General features: G+C 39.0%; 1 protein-coding gene across 7 annotated transcripts in view; it reads left to right on the top strand.

The window, feature by feature from the left end:
* Positions 1 to 17486, top strand: part of TECPR2 (tectonin beta-propeller repeat containing 2) — a 64985-nt gene that overhangs the window by 11277 nt on the left and 36222 nt on the right. For all 7 annotated transcript variants that reach the window (XM_043549911.1, XM_027825343.3, XM_037900979.2 and 4 more), the window contains 8 exons: positions 65 to 196; positions 2427 to 2584; positions 4117 to 4429; positions 8782 to 8914; positions 10430 to 10909; positions 11768 to 12759; positions 14479 to 14662; positions 16476 to 16649. In XM_043549911.1, coding sequence (XP_043405846.1) covers positions 65 to 196; positions 2427 to 2584; positions 4117 to 4429; positions 8782 to 8914; positions 10430 to 10909; positions 11768 to 12759; positions 14479 to 14662; positions 16476 to 16649 — 2566 coding nt within the window. The remainder of the gene's footprint in view (positions 1 to 64; positions 197 to 2426; positions 2585 to 4116; positions 4430 to 8781; positions 8915 to 10429; positions 10910 to 11767; positions 12760 to 14478; positions 14663 to 16475; positions 16650 to 17486) is intronic.

Raw genomic sequence — 17486 nt, forward strand, 5'->3', positions numbered from 1 at the left:
CCCAGGGTCTGTTTTCCTCCTGCCCCATTACTCTTTCTTGTGTTCCCTTGGTGTCAATTTGCAGCTTCGGAGATTTGATGTGGCTGGAATCCACAAAAGCAGCATCACAGCTTTAGCTTGGAGTCCCAATGGAATGAAATTATTCTCTGGTGATGATAAAGGGAAAATTGTTTATTCTGCTCTGGATTTAGACCAGGTAAATATTTCTTTTAGAGATTAGAATTTTGGTTTAAGACTTTCTGAAAGAGCGTTACTTAAATATTTAGCAGATGGGTAAATCTTCAGTTCTTCATAGTCAAGTTGTTTATATGTAAGGCAAGAGGAGCACTGTGGTTTCTTCATTACAACTAATGTAGACAGTGGTCGTTTCCTCCCATTTTTACCTACTTTTGCATCTACTTCTCTCCCTCTCACCCAGTCATGCCCACCAACTTTGCCTGAAGTGGACTGGATGCAGCTTCCTTTAGAGTCCAACCAGTGCCCCTTTTTAATTCTCTGGTAAGGTTACTATTCAGCAATGCAAGGCACTTCCTTACCACAGTGATCCAGTGCTTTTCCAGAAGCACTTCATATCTCAGTAGCCCAGAGTGTACAATGAAAATGAAGCTGGGGTCCACTGGGTGGCTTTGCAGAATAGTGCCACTGAATTAAATCTTCCTGAGGGACTGTATAAGTAAAGTGTTACATAAGGTTTAGCTTGACCAATTACATTGAGGATAAAGATACTAATTTGCATCTACTTGAGGGAGAAATGCTTTCCCAATCTAACCTCAGTTCTTTCTAGTCTGGACAGACATTAAAGGATTTAATGCCACTAATTGGATCAGCATCTCGTTCTCCTGTGAACTCCATCAGTTGGATGGAGGAATGTGAATGGGGCAATGTGTCGTGGAGCCCCCATTGAACTCAGACAAATGTGATAGCTAGTATGCCAGTAGAATTGAACTTCATAGTATGGAGCTATCTATACGTATAATTCACACAGACCAGTGGGATGTTGGCGTTTGAAATCCATTTGAATGTATTTCAAGGGACAATCTGTTAGTACTAGGGCTGTCAAACAATTAAAAAAATTAATCACAATTAATTGTGTGATTAAAAAGATAATGCTGCCCGCTTCTTGTTTACAATGTCACCTGAAAGTGAGAACAGGCGTTCGGATGGCACTGTTGTAGTCGGCGTCGCAAGATACTTACATGCCAGATGCGCTAAAGATTCATATGTCTCCGTCTTCAACCACCATTCCAGAGGACATGCATCCATGCTGATGATGGCTTTTACTCAATAACAATCCAAAGTAGTGCGGACTGACTCATGTTCATTTTCATTGTCTGAGTCAGATGCCACCAGCAGAAGGTTGATTTTCTTTTTTGGTGGTTCGGGTTCTGTAGTTTCCGCGTTGGAGTGTTGTTCTTTTAAGACGTTTGAAAGCATGCTCCACACCTCATCCCTCTCAGATTTTGAGATTCAGATTCTTAAACCTTAGGTCGAGTGCTGTAGCTATCTTTAGAAATCTCACATTGGTACCTTCTTTGCATTTTGTCAAATCTGCAGTGAAAGTGTTCTTAAAATGAACAACATGTGCTGGGTCATCATCCAAGACTGCTATAACATAAACTATATGGCAGAATGCAGGTAAAACAGAGCAGGGGACATACAATTCTCCCCCAAGAGTTCAGTCACAAATTTAATTAATGCATTATTTTTTTCATGGGCGTCATCAGCATGGAAGCATGTCCTCTGGAATGGTAACCAAAGCATGAAGGAGCATATGAATGTTTAGCATAGCTGGCATTGCAAGGTATTTACATGCCAGATATAAAAGTGCCATGCAAATGCCTGTTCTCGCTTTCTGGTGACATTGTAAATAAGAAGAGGGCAGCATTATCTCCTGTAAATGTAAACAAACTTGTTTGTTTGTAGTGATTGGCTGAACAAGAAGTAGGACTGAATGGACTTGTAGGCTCTGAAGTTTTACGTTTTTTTTGTTTTTGAGTGAAGTTATGTAACAAAAAAAATCTACATTTGTAAGTTGCACTTTCATGACAAAGATTGCACTACAGTACTTGTATGAGGTGAATTGGAAAATACTATTTCTTTGATTTATAATTTTTACAGTACAAATATTTGTAATAAAAAATGGTATTCACTTTGATTTCAGTTACAACACCGAATACAATATATATGATGTAGAAAAACATCCAAAATATTCAATAAATTTCAATTGGTATTCTGTTTAACAGTGTGATTAAAACTGCGATTAATTGCAATTAATTTTTTTGAGTTAATCGCGTGAGTTAACTGCCATTAATCAACAGCCCTAGTTTGTACTTAAAGCAACCAGTACATTTTCTAATAAAAAAAAATTACTACCAGATATTTTAATTTGAAAAGGGCTTGACTTTTAATTTCATGTGTCTTTAAAGGGTATTTGCAACTCCAGTCTGGTATTGGAACAGCCATCTTCAGTTGTACAATTGGATTATAGCCAGAAAGTGCTGCTGGTCTCTACTTTACAGAGAACACTACTTTTTTACACAGAAGAAAAATCTGTCAAGCAAGTTGGAACACAACCCAGAAAAAAGTAACTCTCAAATCTTAATGCAGGCACATCTGTTAATTCTAGCTTTTCAGAATAGACTGTAGAGACCTAGTGATCTGAGCAGTGAAATTAATACAGTATCGTTTTCTGCTCAAACTTATTAGCCACAGCAGCCACTTACATTAATACCCACCCTTAAGAGTTTTAACTCTCTTTAGTTCTTCAATTATTATTTTTCAATGAAATTACTCTGACTTGTTGAAAAATACGATTGTGACTGTGTAACCCTCTGGCAACCCTGCATAGATTTTTCTTTCCATTTAAACTAAAAAGTTTAACTTTCTTCCCACCAACTTGGGAGCTGCTGTGGCTTGATACAAACATAGCGGTCACCAAAGAGGGTTCAATTTTTGTGGGTGAACTTTTAGAATTCCTGTGTAACATGAAAGTGATAGAATAGCCTCAGTTAGACCTTTCTGCTATGATTGATTCTTTAATAGTGAAAGGATACAGCAAATATTTAAAAAGGTGACTTAAGTTGAAAGTACTTTCTTTGTTTTTATAATATTAAAAAAAATCCTGTAACATGGTTTTCTGGCATGTCCTGTTGCTTAATCTTTATTGGATATGGAAGGAAAAAAGACAGTCTGAGAACTGAAAGATGTTGTCAGTAATTGTATCTGTTTACACAGCCTGAGGATATTTGAGTGTTGAAGGAATGTTTATAATACACCTGTGTTAGGAATATGCCCGTGTTTGTATCCCGTGACTAACTTGGTCATAGGGGCATCATTTTCATGACATTTTAATGTTCAGTTTTTGTCCTGGTGGTTTCCATCTACTTTCAGGGACCCTCATTTTACAGATCGGTGAATTGAGGCATAGAGTGGATAAGTGACATGCCCAAAGTCACACAGGAAGTCCCTGGGAGAGTGGGGAATTGAACCTGGGTCTCCCACATCCTATGCAATCTGGGCTATAGTAACTCTAATACAGCTATTGTGACTGGATTATTTCTGTAAGTGAGGGGACTCATTCCATTGCTTGTAATGCCATTGGCTTGTGGGGAAACAGAATACAAGATTTGAGTTCTGCCCACTGGTTGCAGAGGCTGGAAGTCACCCATCGTCATTCCCTAGTGATTCTACAGTCAACTGAAGGTTCAGCATATCCTGGCTCTTAGGGGAGCAGTGTGCAGAATTTCCCTCTGGAGGAAGGGTCACTGCAATAAGGGATCTCTTTTGTGGGAAGGGTTGAGGAAAGAGGGCATCATCACAATTGTGAGATGTTGGGAGGACACTCTTCTCTCAACTCTAGGGAAAGTTGTGGGTTGGAGAAGACAGAAAGAGAACAGTTCAGTGTTTTGAAGCTATATCTTGATTAATACATGTTAACACAAGCTCATGTGTTGCAGACTATGGATTCCCATAATACCTTGTTGATGGAAGCAAAGGAAAATACTGTTTTGTTCAATTTGTGATTGTAAACACAGTGACTAAATACCTTCGTTTCTCCTTTTTTCAGTTTTTTTAAATTGTTTACAAGTTTCTTACAGATCTTTGTTTACATCTTAGCACTGGCAAATTTGGAGCATGTTTTATACCTGGACTGTGTAAGCAAAGTGACCTGACACTGTTTGCCTCAAGGCCTGGGCTCCGCCTCTGGAAGTCTGATGTCCATGGAACTGTGCAGGCCACGTTTATTTTAAAAGATGTATTTGCTGGAGGAATAAAGCCCTTTGAACTGTATCCTCGGTTGGAGTCATCTGACAAAGGAAGTTACAGCTTCCCAGAGAAACACCTTGGGCTCATTTCTTGCCTTTCCCAGGAAGGATGGGTGCTGAGCTGGAACGAATATAGTATCTATTTGTTTGACACTATGAACCAGGTAAGTGTATCTAGTGGATGAATATTTCGTTCCTTAACAGTTTGACGATGTATCAGTATTAACTCTTGTCTGTATCTGCATATTTGTCTACATTTGTTATGTTGTGGTGACCTAAGAAAAGGTGTTACACTTTTTTTAATAAAAGGTTTTCGTTAACTTTGTCATAAAGATAAAAGATATCTAATATCTACAATAATGTATACTATCTAAGGTTTACAGTCCAAAGTACAGAAATTAATTGCCTAAGGTGAATTCCACACACCTAGGAAAGTGTACATGTCTAAAATTCTAGTTGTTTATGCTTAAACTTTTTTCTTTAAATATAAAGGGAGTTGTCAATGTATAATAATGTATTATCAAATGGTTTGTCCTCTCCCTTCCATTACCCTCATCACCCCTTTGCAAAACTTACCCCCTCCCCCCCCCAAGTATTGCACTTACATTCTTTAAAGAGAAAGCTATAAGCGGTGTCTCCAATTTAAAAGGTGTATATGAGAGAGAAGACACATGTTTAGTAGTGTCATTATTATTGGGCTATCCCTCTATTTTGGTACAAATTAGATTGGCGATTTGTGGTCAGGAGAGCTCTTCTCCCTCCCCAAAGCACTCTCATTGAAGTTCAGTGATTTGATTGAAACCTCTTTGGACAGGAAATAATGAATGAGCGGATGGTTCGAGTGTCAAAATCCACAGTAGTGTAAAATTATGATAATGTCTGGTAGCTGTATGCTTCATTTGCATTTTTTTAAATACTCCTTGTGTTTGGGGTCTCCATACATCTCAGTATGAACTCTTCTTTGCTGGTGCTCAGCACTATTGAAAATCAAGCCACTTATTTAAGTGCTTAAATATGGACATAGAAGCCTGTCTTTAATCATCCATTTTTGAAAATATTGGACTCTGTATCGCAATTCCATTTTACATGCTGTTCATTCACTTAGCATCATATGGAGGCCATCTCTTCTTCTTTTCTGTTTTCTTTTTCCATGATCCTTTTTTTTCTTTCTTTCTGGAGTGCTGGCTCCTCTTTTTCTGTTTGTATACCTTTAGACTTACCTAAAATCCAATAAACCTTTAATAATAAGAAAAAAGCATGCTAAAAACCCTGTCTGATCCTCCCAGCATATCAGTAGTATAAATAAGGCCCTACAAATTTCATGGCCATGAAAATTGCGTCACGGGCTGTGAGGTAAGCCCTTCCCTGTGAAATCCGATGTCCCCTTGTTCCTAGGAGCATCTCGGCAAAGTGGGCTCCTAGCTGCGGCTGGGCTGGGGAGGGACGGAACTTGTCTATTCCCTGCACAGCCGCTCTGGGGGGCAGGAGTGGGAGGGAACCACACCCACCTCTGGGTGCCTCCCCCTGCTGCAGGACGCTCTGGGACTGGACAGCAGCCCCAGAGGTTCCTACAGCTGGTGGAGGCTTTTGGAGTTGGATCCAATCTTCCCTGTGCTGCTGGGAGCACCCCAGCAGGGGGCTCCTAGCTGCTATTCCTGGCAGGGCTGGGGCAGGACAGGACTTGCTCTCACCCAAGAGCAGCCCTGCAGGGAATCTCTCCTCACCTCCTGTTTCCCGCTCGCTTCCTGTCCCCCTCCCTTTGCAGCTGCTTGGGGAGGGGACATTGTACAGGAAACTGCCCCCGGCTTCCAGGTGCAATTATTAGCTTATTTCAATAAAAAGAAAAGTGAGGCACTTGACTAAATTTTTTGATTGACACTTTACAGCAGCAAATCACATGCAGAGCTCAACTCACTGATTGATAGATACGGACACTGGGGAGGTTTTGTAGTGTAGTGATATCAATTGACTGCCTACCAGAAGACTTGTGGAATTACTGTAAAATGAGTGTCCAAAATAAATCGAAAACCTCAAAAATGATTACTGCAGTGGATCGTGTGAAAGAATTTGGAAGCCAAATTCTACATGCCGCTGGTGACACACTGTTTTGTACAAGCTGCAGCGTTTCATTGGATCACACACATCGGACAATGGTTCAGTGCCCCTTAGACTCAGAAACCTATCAAAGCAGAAAGAGGGCTGCAAATAGTGCATTGCTGGTAAACAAAAAGTTAAAATAACAAAATACAGTTTGTTTTTTTTTAAGAAGACGACAGAGCTCTGAGATCCATCATTTAGCTAGAATGGAACTTGTGGATGCATTTACAAGTGCTAATACACCATTGGAAAAACGTGATCACCCAAAGCTGCATGAGTTCATTCAACGGAATGTACAAAATGCCGATAGCTTATCAAGTGTGAATAAGCTACGACAGAACTACCTTCCAAAGGTTTTTGCTACACATTTTGAGGTGTCAAAGTCTCAAATTAATTCATTTGAGTCTTTTGCAATTATTTCAGATGAATCCTCCAACTGTGTTCGGTTTGATTTTATTTCTGACAGGGCCAAAGATGCACAGACAGGAACAGATGTACTAACCGTGCTCACCGACTGCATTTATCTGGATGCTAACTACACTGCAGTTTCTCAAGCAATAATTAAAACTTTGACAAAGTTCGCAGTATATTTTGAAACTCTGTTTTCATTAGTGACAATACAACTTACATGATGAAATTTTTCAAATTGGTTCTCCAAGGTCTAATGCCAAATGCTGTCTATATTGCATGTATAACTTCTCTTGTCAGTGAGCTGTAGAGATGTGAATTTGGTAAATTTGATAAACTGGTCATCTACATTAAAAAGATCTTTTAAACACTGCCCTAGCTGCAAACTTCGATACAGGCAGTACGTTGCAAACACAACTGAACTTGGAGAACAAACAATTGCAGTTCCCCCAGAGCCAGTAATTACTCATTGGAATTCCTGGTTTCGGGCTGTACAATACCATGCAGCTCACTTGAAGTACTACTCTGAGTTCATCTCAGAAGAACTGACACTGAAAATGCAGGTTTTAACAGAACTGTCAACCCTTCTAACAATGCTCAGCTGAATGAGGAAGTTCAGTTTGCCAAAAATGCCACAGGACTCATGGACTTCACCACTTGGTTTGAATCTTGAGACATGTCACAATCCACCAAGCATACAACAAAGTATTGGATGTACTGTTCTGGGCTGAAGCACAGTCAAATGAAAATCACTCTGACAATGCTGAGTTAAATGCCAGTGCTCGGCAAGTGTTTTCTTGCATGGCAAAGAAGCTCAGACAATACTGCTATGGGGAAGAGTCATCCGACGTCGCAAAAATGGCACAGAAGTTCAGCAACCTGCAGCAGGGTTTCTAAAAGCAGTGCGTATCTTTGACCCTGCACAAATGCATCTGTTGATGGTGGTTTAACCTCACTTAATGCAATTCCTGGCTTTGATAAGAATTGTAGACTGGAGATGCCTGCTTACAAAAATATTAAGAAAAAAGACTGTAGTTTGCCTGTGCTACAGTTTTGGAACTCAGTTGGAGGCAGAATCCCCCATCTTGCCAGACAGCGCTGAGCTAGCCTTGCAATTCCAACCAACTCCGTGGATGCAGAGAGAGCAGTGTCTAAACATGGACAGGTGTGTTCAGCACAGAGGCGGAATGAAGAAAGACACAGTTGCTGGATGCTCCATGCTGACATTCGATTAATAACATTTGAAACCAGAACTTTTTTTTTCACTTGTTTTTGTTAAGTTAAGGCAGTGGCTCTCAAGTTTGAGGCTACCAATTGAGATCACTATCCTACAAAACTGTCTGATGCACGTATCTACCAATCAGGGAGTTCAGCCCTGAGTGTTTGCTTCTGTCAGGTTCACATGTTTTTTCTTTATTTTATTGAAATACGCTAATAATTGCATCTGGGAGAGGGGGCGCACCCTGTACAGTGGCCCCTCCCCTTGCAGCTGCAGAGCAATGGGGGCAAGAAGTGAGGGGGGGATGGTGCGGAGCTCTCTGCAGCTGGGAGAGGTACTTAAGAACAGCCATGCAGAGGAAGAGCAAGTCTTGTCCCTCCCAAGCCAGCCAGGACTAGCAGCTAGGAGCCCCATGGCTGGGGCGCTCCCAGCAGCATGGGGGAGATCAGACCCACCTCCATCTCTGGGAACCGCCTGTGGCTGCAGGAAGCTCTGCAGTTGCTGCCTTCAGAGTTCAGCTCTGAAAGCAGCACAGAAATGAGGGTGGCAATCCCATGACCCCCCATAACAAATTTGCGACCCCCCCATCCCCTTTTGGGTCGGAACCCCCACGGTTACAGCACCATGAAATTTCAGATTTAAACATTTGAAAACATGAAATTTACCAATACTCAAATCCTACGGCTGTGAAATTGACCATAATGGACCATGAATTTGGTAAGGCCCTAAGTATAAGTAGTCATTTTTTAATTAAAGCTCTTCACATGTTGGTTTTTGTTTTGTTTTAAACAGGCTATGATAGGTGGCTTGGAAGGATCTGGTGATATTGTGTCTGTGTCGTGTACCAACAATGAGATTTTTCTCTTAAAGGGAGATAGAGACATAATAAGAATTTCAAGTAGACCTGAAGGACTTGTATCAATAGGTTTGTATAGATTTGTCAACTTTAATTTGTACCTTTTTAAAGAAAGTAGTACATGGAAAGTGGTGTTGTACTGTTCTTTTAAAGAAACTTCCTCCAGCAACTTTTGTAGAATTGTCTCCCTGTTTCTTGAGATTATAAAAGGCCTAGATTCTCAACTGAGCCAAGTGTCTGCTTTTTGTAGCTGAAAAAGGTAACCATTAGGGAAAAGGTTATATAGCTCTTTGTTTCTGAGGGTGGCTCTGCATTGGCCATGACTTGGGAATTGCTCTAACCTATTCTGTCTGGCAGCAGTCCTCAAGAAACTACATATGAGGTTGTGATTGCTGGAGTGGAGCACACTCTAGCTACGCATCATCCCTTCCCTTGGTAATGTTTCATTGACAGTCTTACCTAATTTCTTGTAGGTGTGTTGGATAATGAAAGTTATGCTCCTTGTGCTCATAAAAGTGGCCATAAGTATGGGAAGCAATCATAAGCACTGGATGAAATTGTGTCAGACTAAGGTCTTACAGAGTTGAAATGAACTTGTTCATATTATTGGTGCTCTTTCTGTAGTGGAAGGAGGCAGTATGAAAAATAATGGATAAAAATAAAACAGAAGGAAATATGCACTTGAACAATTTTAAAATATCAAATGTGTCCACAGATGGAAACAAAGATTCAGATATGCTCTCATGCAGTGCAGATATCACTTTAGAATGAGAAATAGACATCTCTCAGGCATTACTTATAGTTATATCATTTGGGCTACTTAATGCCATTTGTGTGTGTGGTTTTGAATCTTTGTTCCAGTACCAGCAAAATACTACTAAAAAAGATATACAGGTGTCTCTACAAATTCTAGAGATTTATTCTCTCTCATTTATCTTAATGCATAGATGTGCAAGAATAGCTTTATTGAAACAGCGCTTCACCCACAGGCCTCTTGTGATTTTTTTTTTTTTTTAAATGTTCTGGATACAGTAGTAATGTAAAAAAAATCATGAAAATTAAATTCTTAAAATGCTCTTGGATGCAAGACTAGAGATCCAGACAAATATGCAACCTCTAATTCTGTGTGCTATTGGGAAAGAAGTCCTCTTGGAACATGTTTTCTTTGATTTTGATCACAATGGTTTAACTGGGGGATTAAATTTAGGGGCATGATCTTGAAAGATGCTAAATGCCTCAGGGGAGACAATGGGAGTTGAGGGTGTAGGAGTCTCTTAGCACTCCACACAGTTGGGCCCTGAAACCGGAGGACTATGTCTCTTTCAATATATAGGCATAACTTCGGATAACATTAATGGAAGCTTTGTGGAGACTTTGGGGCATGAATTGAGCTATTGCTAAAATAACGTCATTTCAATATAGATCAGATGTATAAGATTACTGCACAGTATTGATGTGAAATGTTGTTGGTTTAGACAGAATACCTTCTGGGGATTAAAACCTTACTTTTCTTAGGATGCTCTCCAAGAGCTATACTTCTAATTACTTAACAACTTAGTGTTTGTTCTTTTTTTGTTTTCTCAGTTTCAGATGCAAATTCAAAATTGCTGAGTCCGTTACCAGATTTGAGTCCCAAATTGCAGAGTCCACTATCTGTGGTTGTATCTGTATTGCCTGGCCCTTCAGTGGAAACACACCAAAAAATAAAAATGGTTCCTTCCCCCAAAATTATTGGTGATAAAAATGACACTTATTCTTCAGTGAAAGATGATCTGGAAATAACACTGGTATCAGAGAAAAGTCTTGATAGAGTGGGGGACTTAAGCAGTGAAACAAGAAAAAGAGGCTGTTCAGTAGCTAGTGAATCAAGAAGCAGGAGCAGTTCAGTAAATTCTGTGGACAGTGGCTCTAGTCTCCTGACAAGTGGAGACCAACTATTATCTGAAGTGCATAGAGAGATTCAACCTTCTTCACAACGGTTCAGCATAATCAGCTGTGAAGACTTTAACCAGGAACTCATTGTAAAGCCCATCAAAGTGAAAAAGAAGAAAAAGAAGAGACAAGGTAAAAAAAAATATGTGCTCTAACTCTGCCACTTCTTAGAATTATTGTCACCTTTTGGTATCTGTTTCACTAAAAACATAAGTTTTTGTCTGGTTTTAAAGACCAGTGTTACGTTTATGATATGTCTTTCAGTAATCATTACTTGTCACCTAACGGTATTTGATCTGTAGTCTTGCCCTTTCACTTGAGGATCAAAGCCCATTAAGAAAGTAGTAAACTTGTATCTTTACAAGAGGGTGTCATTTTTCTCACTGCAGACCTACTTGCTTTTTATTATTTGTATTCTAATTTTAAGTTTGTTTCTACATTTATTTGTAACATTATGCAAAGCAGAAAAAAAATCTTGAGTATAAAAAAGGGTTGATGCTAATAGCTTCAATTCTGTTTTATTGTTTAATCTCTTCTTTGTTACACTTAAAATATTTGACTGTTTTTATATTCTTACTATTAGCAACCATAAGCAATGCTGCTTTGCCAGATAAAAAGCATTTCTTTATGTACCATGGATTAGATTTATAATGTCAATTCTTATTCCTAGTAATGAACTGGTATTACAATTTTGAATTCTTGCCTTTTAAGATTACACTGACAATTCAAATAAAACCTTAATCAAGCTGTTTATATGTGAGTACAATACTCCTGCATTCTCACTGTGTCAGTTTGTGCCACCCAACAGAGAAGTGATATAATTCTTAGTGTCAAAATTTGGACTAACTCCAGCTTCTAAAAATATAAGTTTCCTGTTTGCTCATTAACAGTAGAAATATTTGCATTCTTTTATTTTCATTGAACTTGGATGAATTTTTGTTAATAAGAATATTTCTTTCTTTTTTTTTTTTCTTTTTTCTCTGAGATCAGAAAATGTGACCAGGAAAAACCACAGTTCTCTGGAAAGTACACCAAATTATGAGCGTCAGTTTTCTGGTGATAGTGTACATTCCCTAAATGCAGATTCATTGTCCATGACTTCTAGTCTAATGAGCTATAATATAGATCACTTGAGCACAGGTTCTCCAGATCAGGAAAGTGAGTTCAGTGTGGAGTCACATGCTGTCTTGCAGGAAGATAATGGCTCAGAATCATTCAGTGTGCTTCAGTCTCCATGCATTAGTACAGCAACAGATTCAGAAGAAAATGGAGGTACAATTGAATTACTAAAACTTCCTAACAGTGACAGTGGAATGAATACACCAGCTGTTACAGCTACTCTGATATCCAACCCTCTCTTAATCCTCACTGAAAGCGTAGGGGGTAGCGATGATACAGAATGTAATCCAAGCCTGCTTTCTGAAAATACTGAATGCCATTACAAATTGTTACCCCAAGAGGAACAACAGAATTTTCCTGTGCTACGTAAAGTAGATGAAACTTTAGCTAGAATAAGTCTGAAGGATACCAAAAATGCTTTTGAAGAAACTAAGATCACAGACGAAGTGTCTTTAGGTTTTAATACATGTGGTGCTGAAAAATCACTGACACAGGAGAGAATTGATGATGCTCACAGTGGAGAGCAGTGGCCACATTGTTTAATAAATACTACCTCAGAAAACCCTACAGATCCCAAGCCTGACATCTCTAGGCAAGATGTGTGTTCACAAGAGGCTGCGGTTTCTGGGTGGGACTTGGAGGATGCAATCAAAGCTAAGTGTAGTGCTGCTGCTGAATGGGTAACCAACACACACAATACCAGGACTGAGAAATCTGCATCCAGTGATGAAGAGGATATTTATGGGCATGGACTACCATATTCGTCTTCAGAGACTAGTGTGACAGAAATTGGGGGAAGTTTTACTTCCCAGGATATGACCAGAACAAGCCTAGATGAAATAATGCTCTTAAAATCAGATCAGGTATGTGTTTTATTTATAGTTAAAATAGGTAAGGTGTCGGTATTTTAGAAGAAGCAACCACAAACGTTTTTCTTCAGTTCTTTATGGAAGTGTTTTCTTATCATTGATCCAGCAAGTAAAATTCAAATAAGGAGACTAAGCATATCCAATACACAATGCAAATTATTATTGCAGACTTCAAAACAATATACGGCGGGCTATGTTTTCAGTGTATTAACAGGCATTCCTGCCTCAGCACCTATTCAAAAGGAGTTGTTTGTCCTAAGTCAGTAAAAATGCTGCTGTTAACCCAACAGAATGCAGTACAATACCAAAAAGTGCTCTAAGGTAGCATGATCATTTGAGTTTCTCGGGGCCCAATCCTGCAAGATGTTGGATACTTTCATCTCTCATTGATTTCAGTGGGAATGGAAGATGCTGAGCATCTCACAGGTTTGGGGTCTTAGTGCATTTCTATTTAATCTTTGCCTGTTTAAATCGTAAGATGACAGAGCAGGGACTAGTGTGTCTTTTTCCTGTTTTGTACAGCAGTGAGCGCATTGATGCTGAAAGAGATCTTGTCAGTTACAACTGGGTTTTCATATTATTTAAAATGTTGAGTTTTTTCCTTCCTCTGTTCTCCCCTCCACCCCGCTTCACTGTTGTTGTTGTGGAAGAGAGCCACAGAAATAGCAAATTTAACTAATGGACTGTACAGTGGAAAGAGTGAAACTTACTACAAAGGCCCTGATCCTGAACTGCTGATGGGAGTTTTAACCCTGACTTTATTTGTAGCAGGGTGAGGCTCAAAGTGCTATTAAATACACAATGTAAGCAAACTGAAGAAAAATTATAAGTCTTGTCTCCTTCAGCTACAGTAACCTTTTGGTGTAACTTGTATCAACAGGTAAAATACTTTCAGATGAAGGATAATTTTTGACTTGATGTCCCAAATAATACTCTGCAAACTAAATAAAAATGTAGCTGTGTTCATTTCCCTTAAGTGATACACTCTATAAATAGTGAAAGAAGGCTGTGAATTTCAGAATCTGGAGGGGTAAACCTCATCTTCTGCAATGTTTTGAAATGCACCTCAGTATTTTAGTTGATGTACAGGCTGTGGAGCTAGTTATTATACAGGACTCAAGCTTGGTAATATAGGCTCTAAAATCCATAATATTCCATTAACAAGCTTTGAGTTTTATTTATTTATTTTGTATAGCAGAGGGACCCAAGGGTGTCAAAGCAGGCAATTTATCCTCTCTCCTCACTCAGAAGCTTGTATTCTAAAAGGGCCATTTTCCCCTGTGTTAAATGATCATTAAAACATTAGTGAGGATTGGAAAGCTTTTGCATATTCCATTTTGGTGTTGCTGTTTACATAAGTAATTTATTTGCTTCTATCAGTTAACAGGGTGATATTGATGGATTTTGGACTGCCCTAGGGAAGAGGATGATAGAGTGGGGTTTTGTTTAGTTTATTTTTTGGTGAGACTCACGATCCCAGCTGTCCATGAGTTATTCCTAAATACAGGTAGCAACATGTAGCACTATGTACTCGATCAGCTGGCTGGTGATAAGATTGTTTTATCAAAGGCATTTATTCTTTTGATGTAATTTAATGTTTACATTCTGATTCTTAAAAAATACTTCTGCTGTTTTATGTTTGTATGCTGTGTGTAAGACTGTTTCTTGTATAATTGAAGATACCTGACATTGTTCTGACTCTCCAGTTTTTAGTTTGCAGAAAGCTGGATGGGATATTCTGGCCCTGGCTATGGGATACTCAGCCTGGTTGTCTCAGAAAAGTATATTTGGTGCCTGGACTACAAAGGTAGTCTCTTCTGTAGTGCTTTACCTAGTGCAGGTCTGCGGTGGCAAAAGTTTGAAGATGCTGTCCAGCAGGTGGCAGTCTCGCCTTCAGGTTGGTTAAACTGCATTTCACTTTTTTGTTAACCTTTAAAATTAAAATGTATAAATTTGTGCAAATTAAGCTCTTTTTTGTATAACTACATATGGCGTGTATTCCCTCTCATCTCAGTACTTTGTGTATCCGTGTTTATAGTAGTCAGTGAGGATTGCTCTGCTGTCTGTAATCTGACTTGTTTACGAAATACACCTGGACTGAGTTCCCCAATTCACTTGCACAAACAGCCTTTTAACAACTTTTAAAAGACAATCTTGGCTTGTGTGACTGCATTCCTGGAATATTAAAGTACTGTTTTCTAGCATAAATGGCTGTTCTCAAAATAGCAGAATATGAATTTGTTTGTTGAGCAGTTTTAATGATATCGCTGATGCATTATTGAACCTTTTTATTTAAGATTATTTCACAATTTAACTATATAATGTGAGGTTATTTTCTGAACAAAACATCATGTTTTATTAGAAAAATACCTACTCCTAAAGAAGACTTTCTAATTAAAATGTAGCATTGATATAAAGTGAACTTTCCACCACCCCCCTTCTCTCTCCATCCTGTCTCCAACCCTCCCCCGGTATACACATTCTTACATTTTGACTGACTTTTAAAAAATTTTTTTTTTTGGTTGGCTGGGAATGAAAGGCAGGGGCGGGGTAAACAGGTTTTGGATGTGGACTTGTACCCTGTTCACCTTTCCAGATGGCTTCAGTGTTGGCATGATTGTAAGCAGGTTTCTCAACCATTTTCTCATTCTAGTCTCCTACTATAGCATGATTTCTCTTCCTGTCTCTTGCCACTTAAAGCAGCTGATAACCTTACTGCCCTGTCTAAAGGATAGGAAGAGGTACTTCTTCAGTTTCTTGTTAAATTGTCACATATGGTCCTGATGGGGATATGATAGCATTTATAAGAATATGTAAACAGACCAGAGGAGAAAACAGAATCAAATAATGGATTTCTGGGTATTGTACTTTTCTGTTCTGTGCAAAGGCTATTAATGTATCCGTATGCTGCACTGATTGCCGTTTGAACTCATGAGCATGACATACTTAAATTTTGAATTCAGTTACACTGCTCTGTTACCTTTTTATGATAGGACTGTTTACAAAGCAAAGTTTGGGCGAGATTTTGAAAACTAGCCCCTGAAATTGCATCTGCAAATTCTGTCTGCTTGTAGCACTGACCTCTGCTCTGTGGAATGTCACACCTGTTCAAGTATTTGACTGTCACTCACCAGTGGCTGACCTACAGAGATTATAAACTTTAACCTTACTACTGCTAATGAGCTAATAGAGAATATATATGTTACAGAAATTTGCCTTGTGCTGCATATGAATTTTTTTTAACCTGACAACTGTGATTAGTCACAGGATTAGTTATGGTATGACTCTGTGTGTGTGTGCACATCTGTAGAAGTAGCAGGTGTGTTTCAGAAGCTAGCATTGGGCCATCTGTAAATTTGGCCTTTTAATATTTGTTTCATTTGGCACTGGATAATGTTTGTTTGATATTTTGAAAATAACCATGACTAGAGAATGAATGAGTTAAAAACATTTTTCAGTAAGATCTAGTCTGTGGCAATATATATATGGTTCAGCAACTCTCTGTAAAGCTGGTAACTGTCTCCCTTTAAAACATTTTTAAAATGTAATGTTATGTAAGATTAATAAAGAGATTCTAAATCTTGCATTTTTCTGTTAACTTGGCTGGCATTAATCTTTTCTGTTAATCATTTTGTTGTGTGTACAGTAGACCAGCTGTCTATAAAGTTACAATCAATATTTGGTATCACCCACCATTCATTTTTATACAGGAGCTCTTCTCTGGAAGATTGAACAGAAAACTAACAAAGCATTTGCCTGTGGAAAAGTAACCATAAAAGGAAAGCGCCACTGGTATGAGGCTTTACCTCAGACAGTATTTGTAGCTTTAAGTGATGACACTGCCTGGATTATCAGAACTAATGGAGATCTGTATCTGCAAACAGGTATTTAAACTGTTGCCTTACAGTTTTTGTAAATGAAAATCAGAAGTGTGTAAATCTGTCAAATAATCATGATTTGGTTTAAACCATGCACCAAATCCAGAATAAAACTGTTACTTATTCATGGCAGAGAAATCCTTTATCTTGGGAATCAATTATGAGATGTTATAATACAAGCCAGGGAAAGATTGTTTGTATTACCGTAGCAACTAGCCCAAATCATGGGCCAGCACCCCATTGTGCTAGGTGCTGTACAAATACAGAACAAAAAAAACCAGTCCCTGCCCTCAGTATTTTATAATCTGAATATAAGGTGAGATAATAGATGGAGACAGACAGACAGGACAACAAAGCAACGATGTGACACTGTATTGGTCAGTATGATAGGCTGGGGTCTAGCACCTTAACCATTGCCAGGCTTTTTGTAGGCATCAAAGTAAAGGTGGGTTTTAAGCACGGTTGTGAATGTAAGTAGTGAGGTGATTTTACAGACGTTTTGCGGGGAGCTTCTCCCAAGCATGTGAGAGAGCAAGGAAGAAAGCATGCAGATGTTTGAAAATTTAACGAGTGGGTGATGGCGTTTGGCATGATGGGCTGATCGGAGGTGGGAGATGACCTCTCAGTAGTAAATGAGAGAGAATAGGGAGGATGTGGATAGGCTGTCCAGGTCTTTGAAATTAAAGACAAGGTGTTTGTTTGATTTGATAGAGAAAGGGGAACCGGTAGAGGAATGCAAAGAGAAGGGTGAAATGGTCAAAATGATGGCCTAGAAAAATGATCTTTGCAGCAGCATTCTGAATGGATATGAGTGGGGTAGGACTGCATTGTCAAGCTCAGAGA

This window comes from Chelonia mydas, chromosome 6 (genome assembly GCF_015237465.2).
Source record: "Chelonia mydas isolate rCheMyd1 chromosome 6, rCheMyd1.pri.v2, whole genome shotgun sequence".
NCBI classification, from domain to species: Eukaryota; Metazoa; Chordata; order Testudines; family Cheloniidae; genus Chelonia; species Chelonia mydas.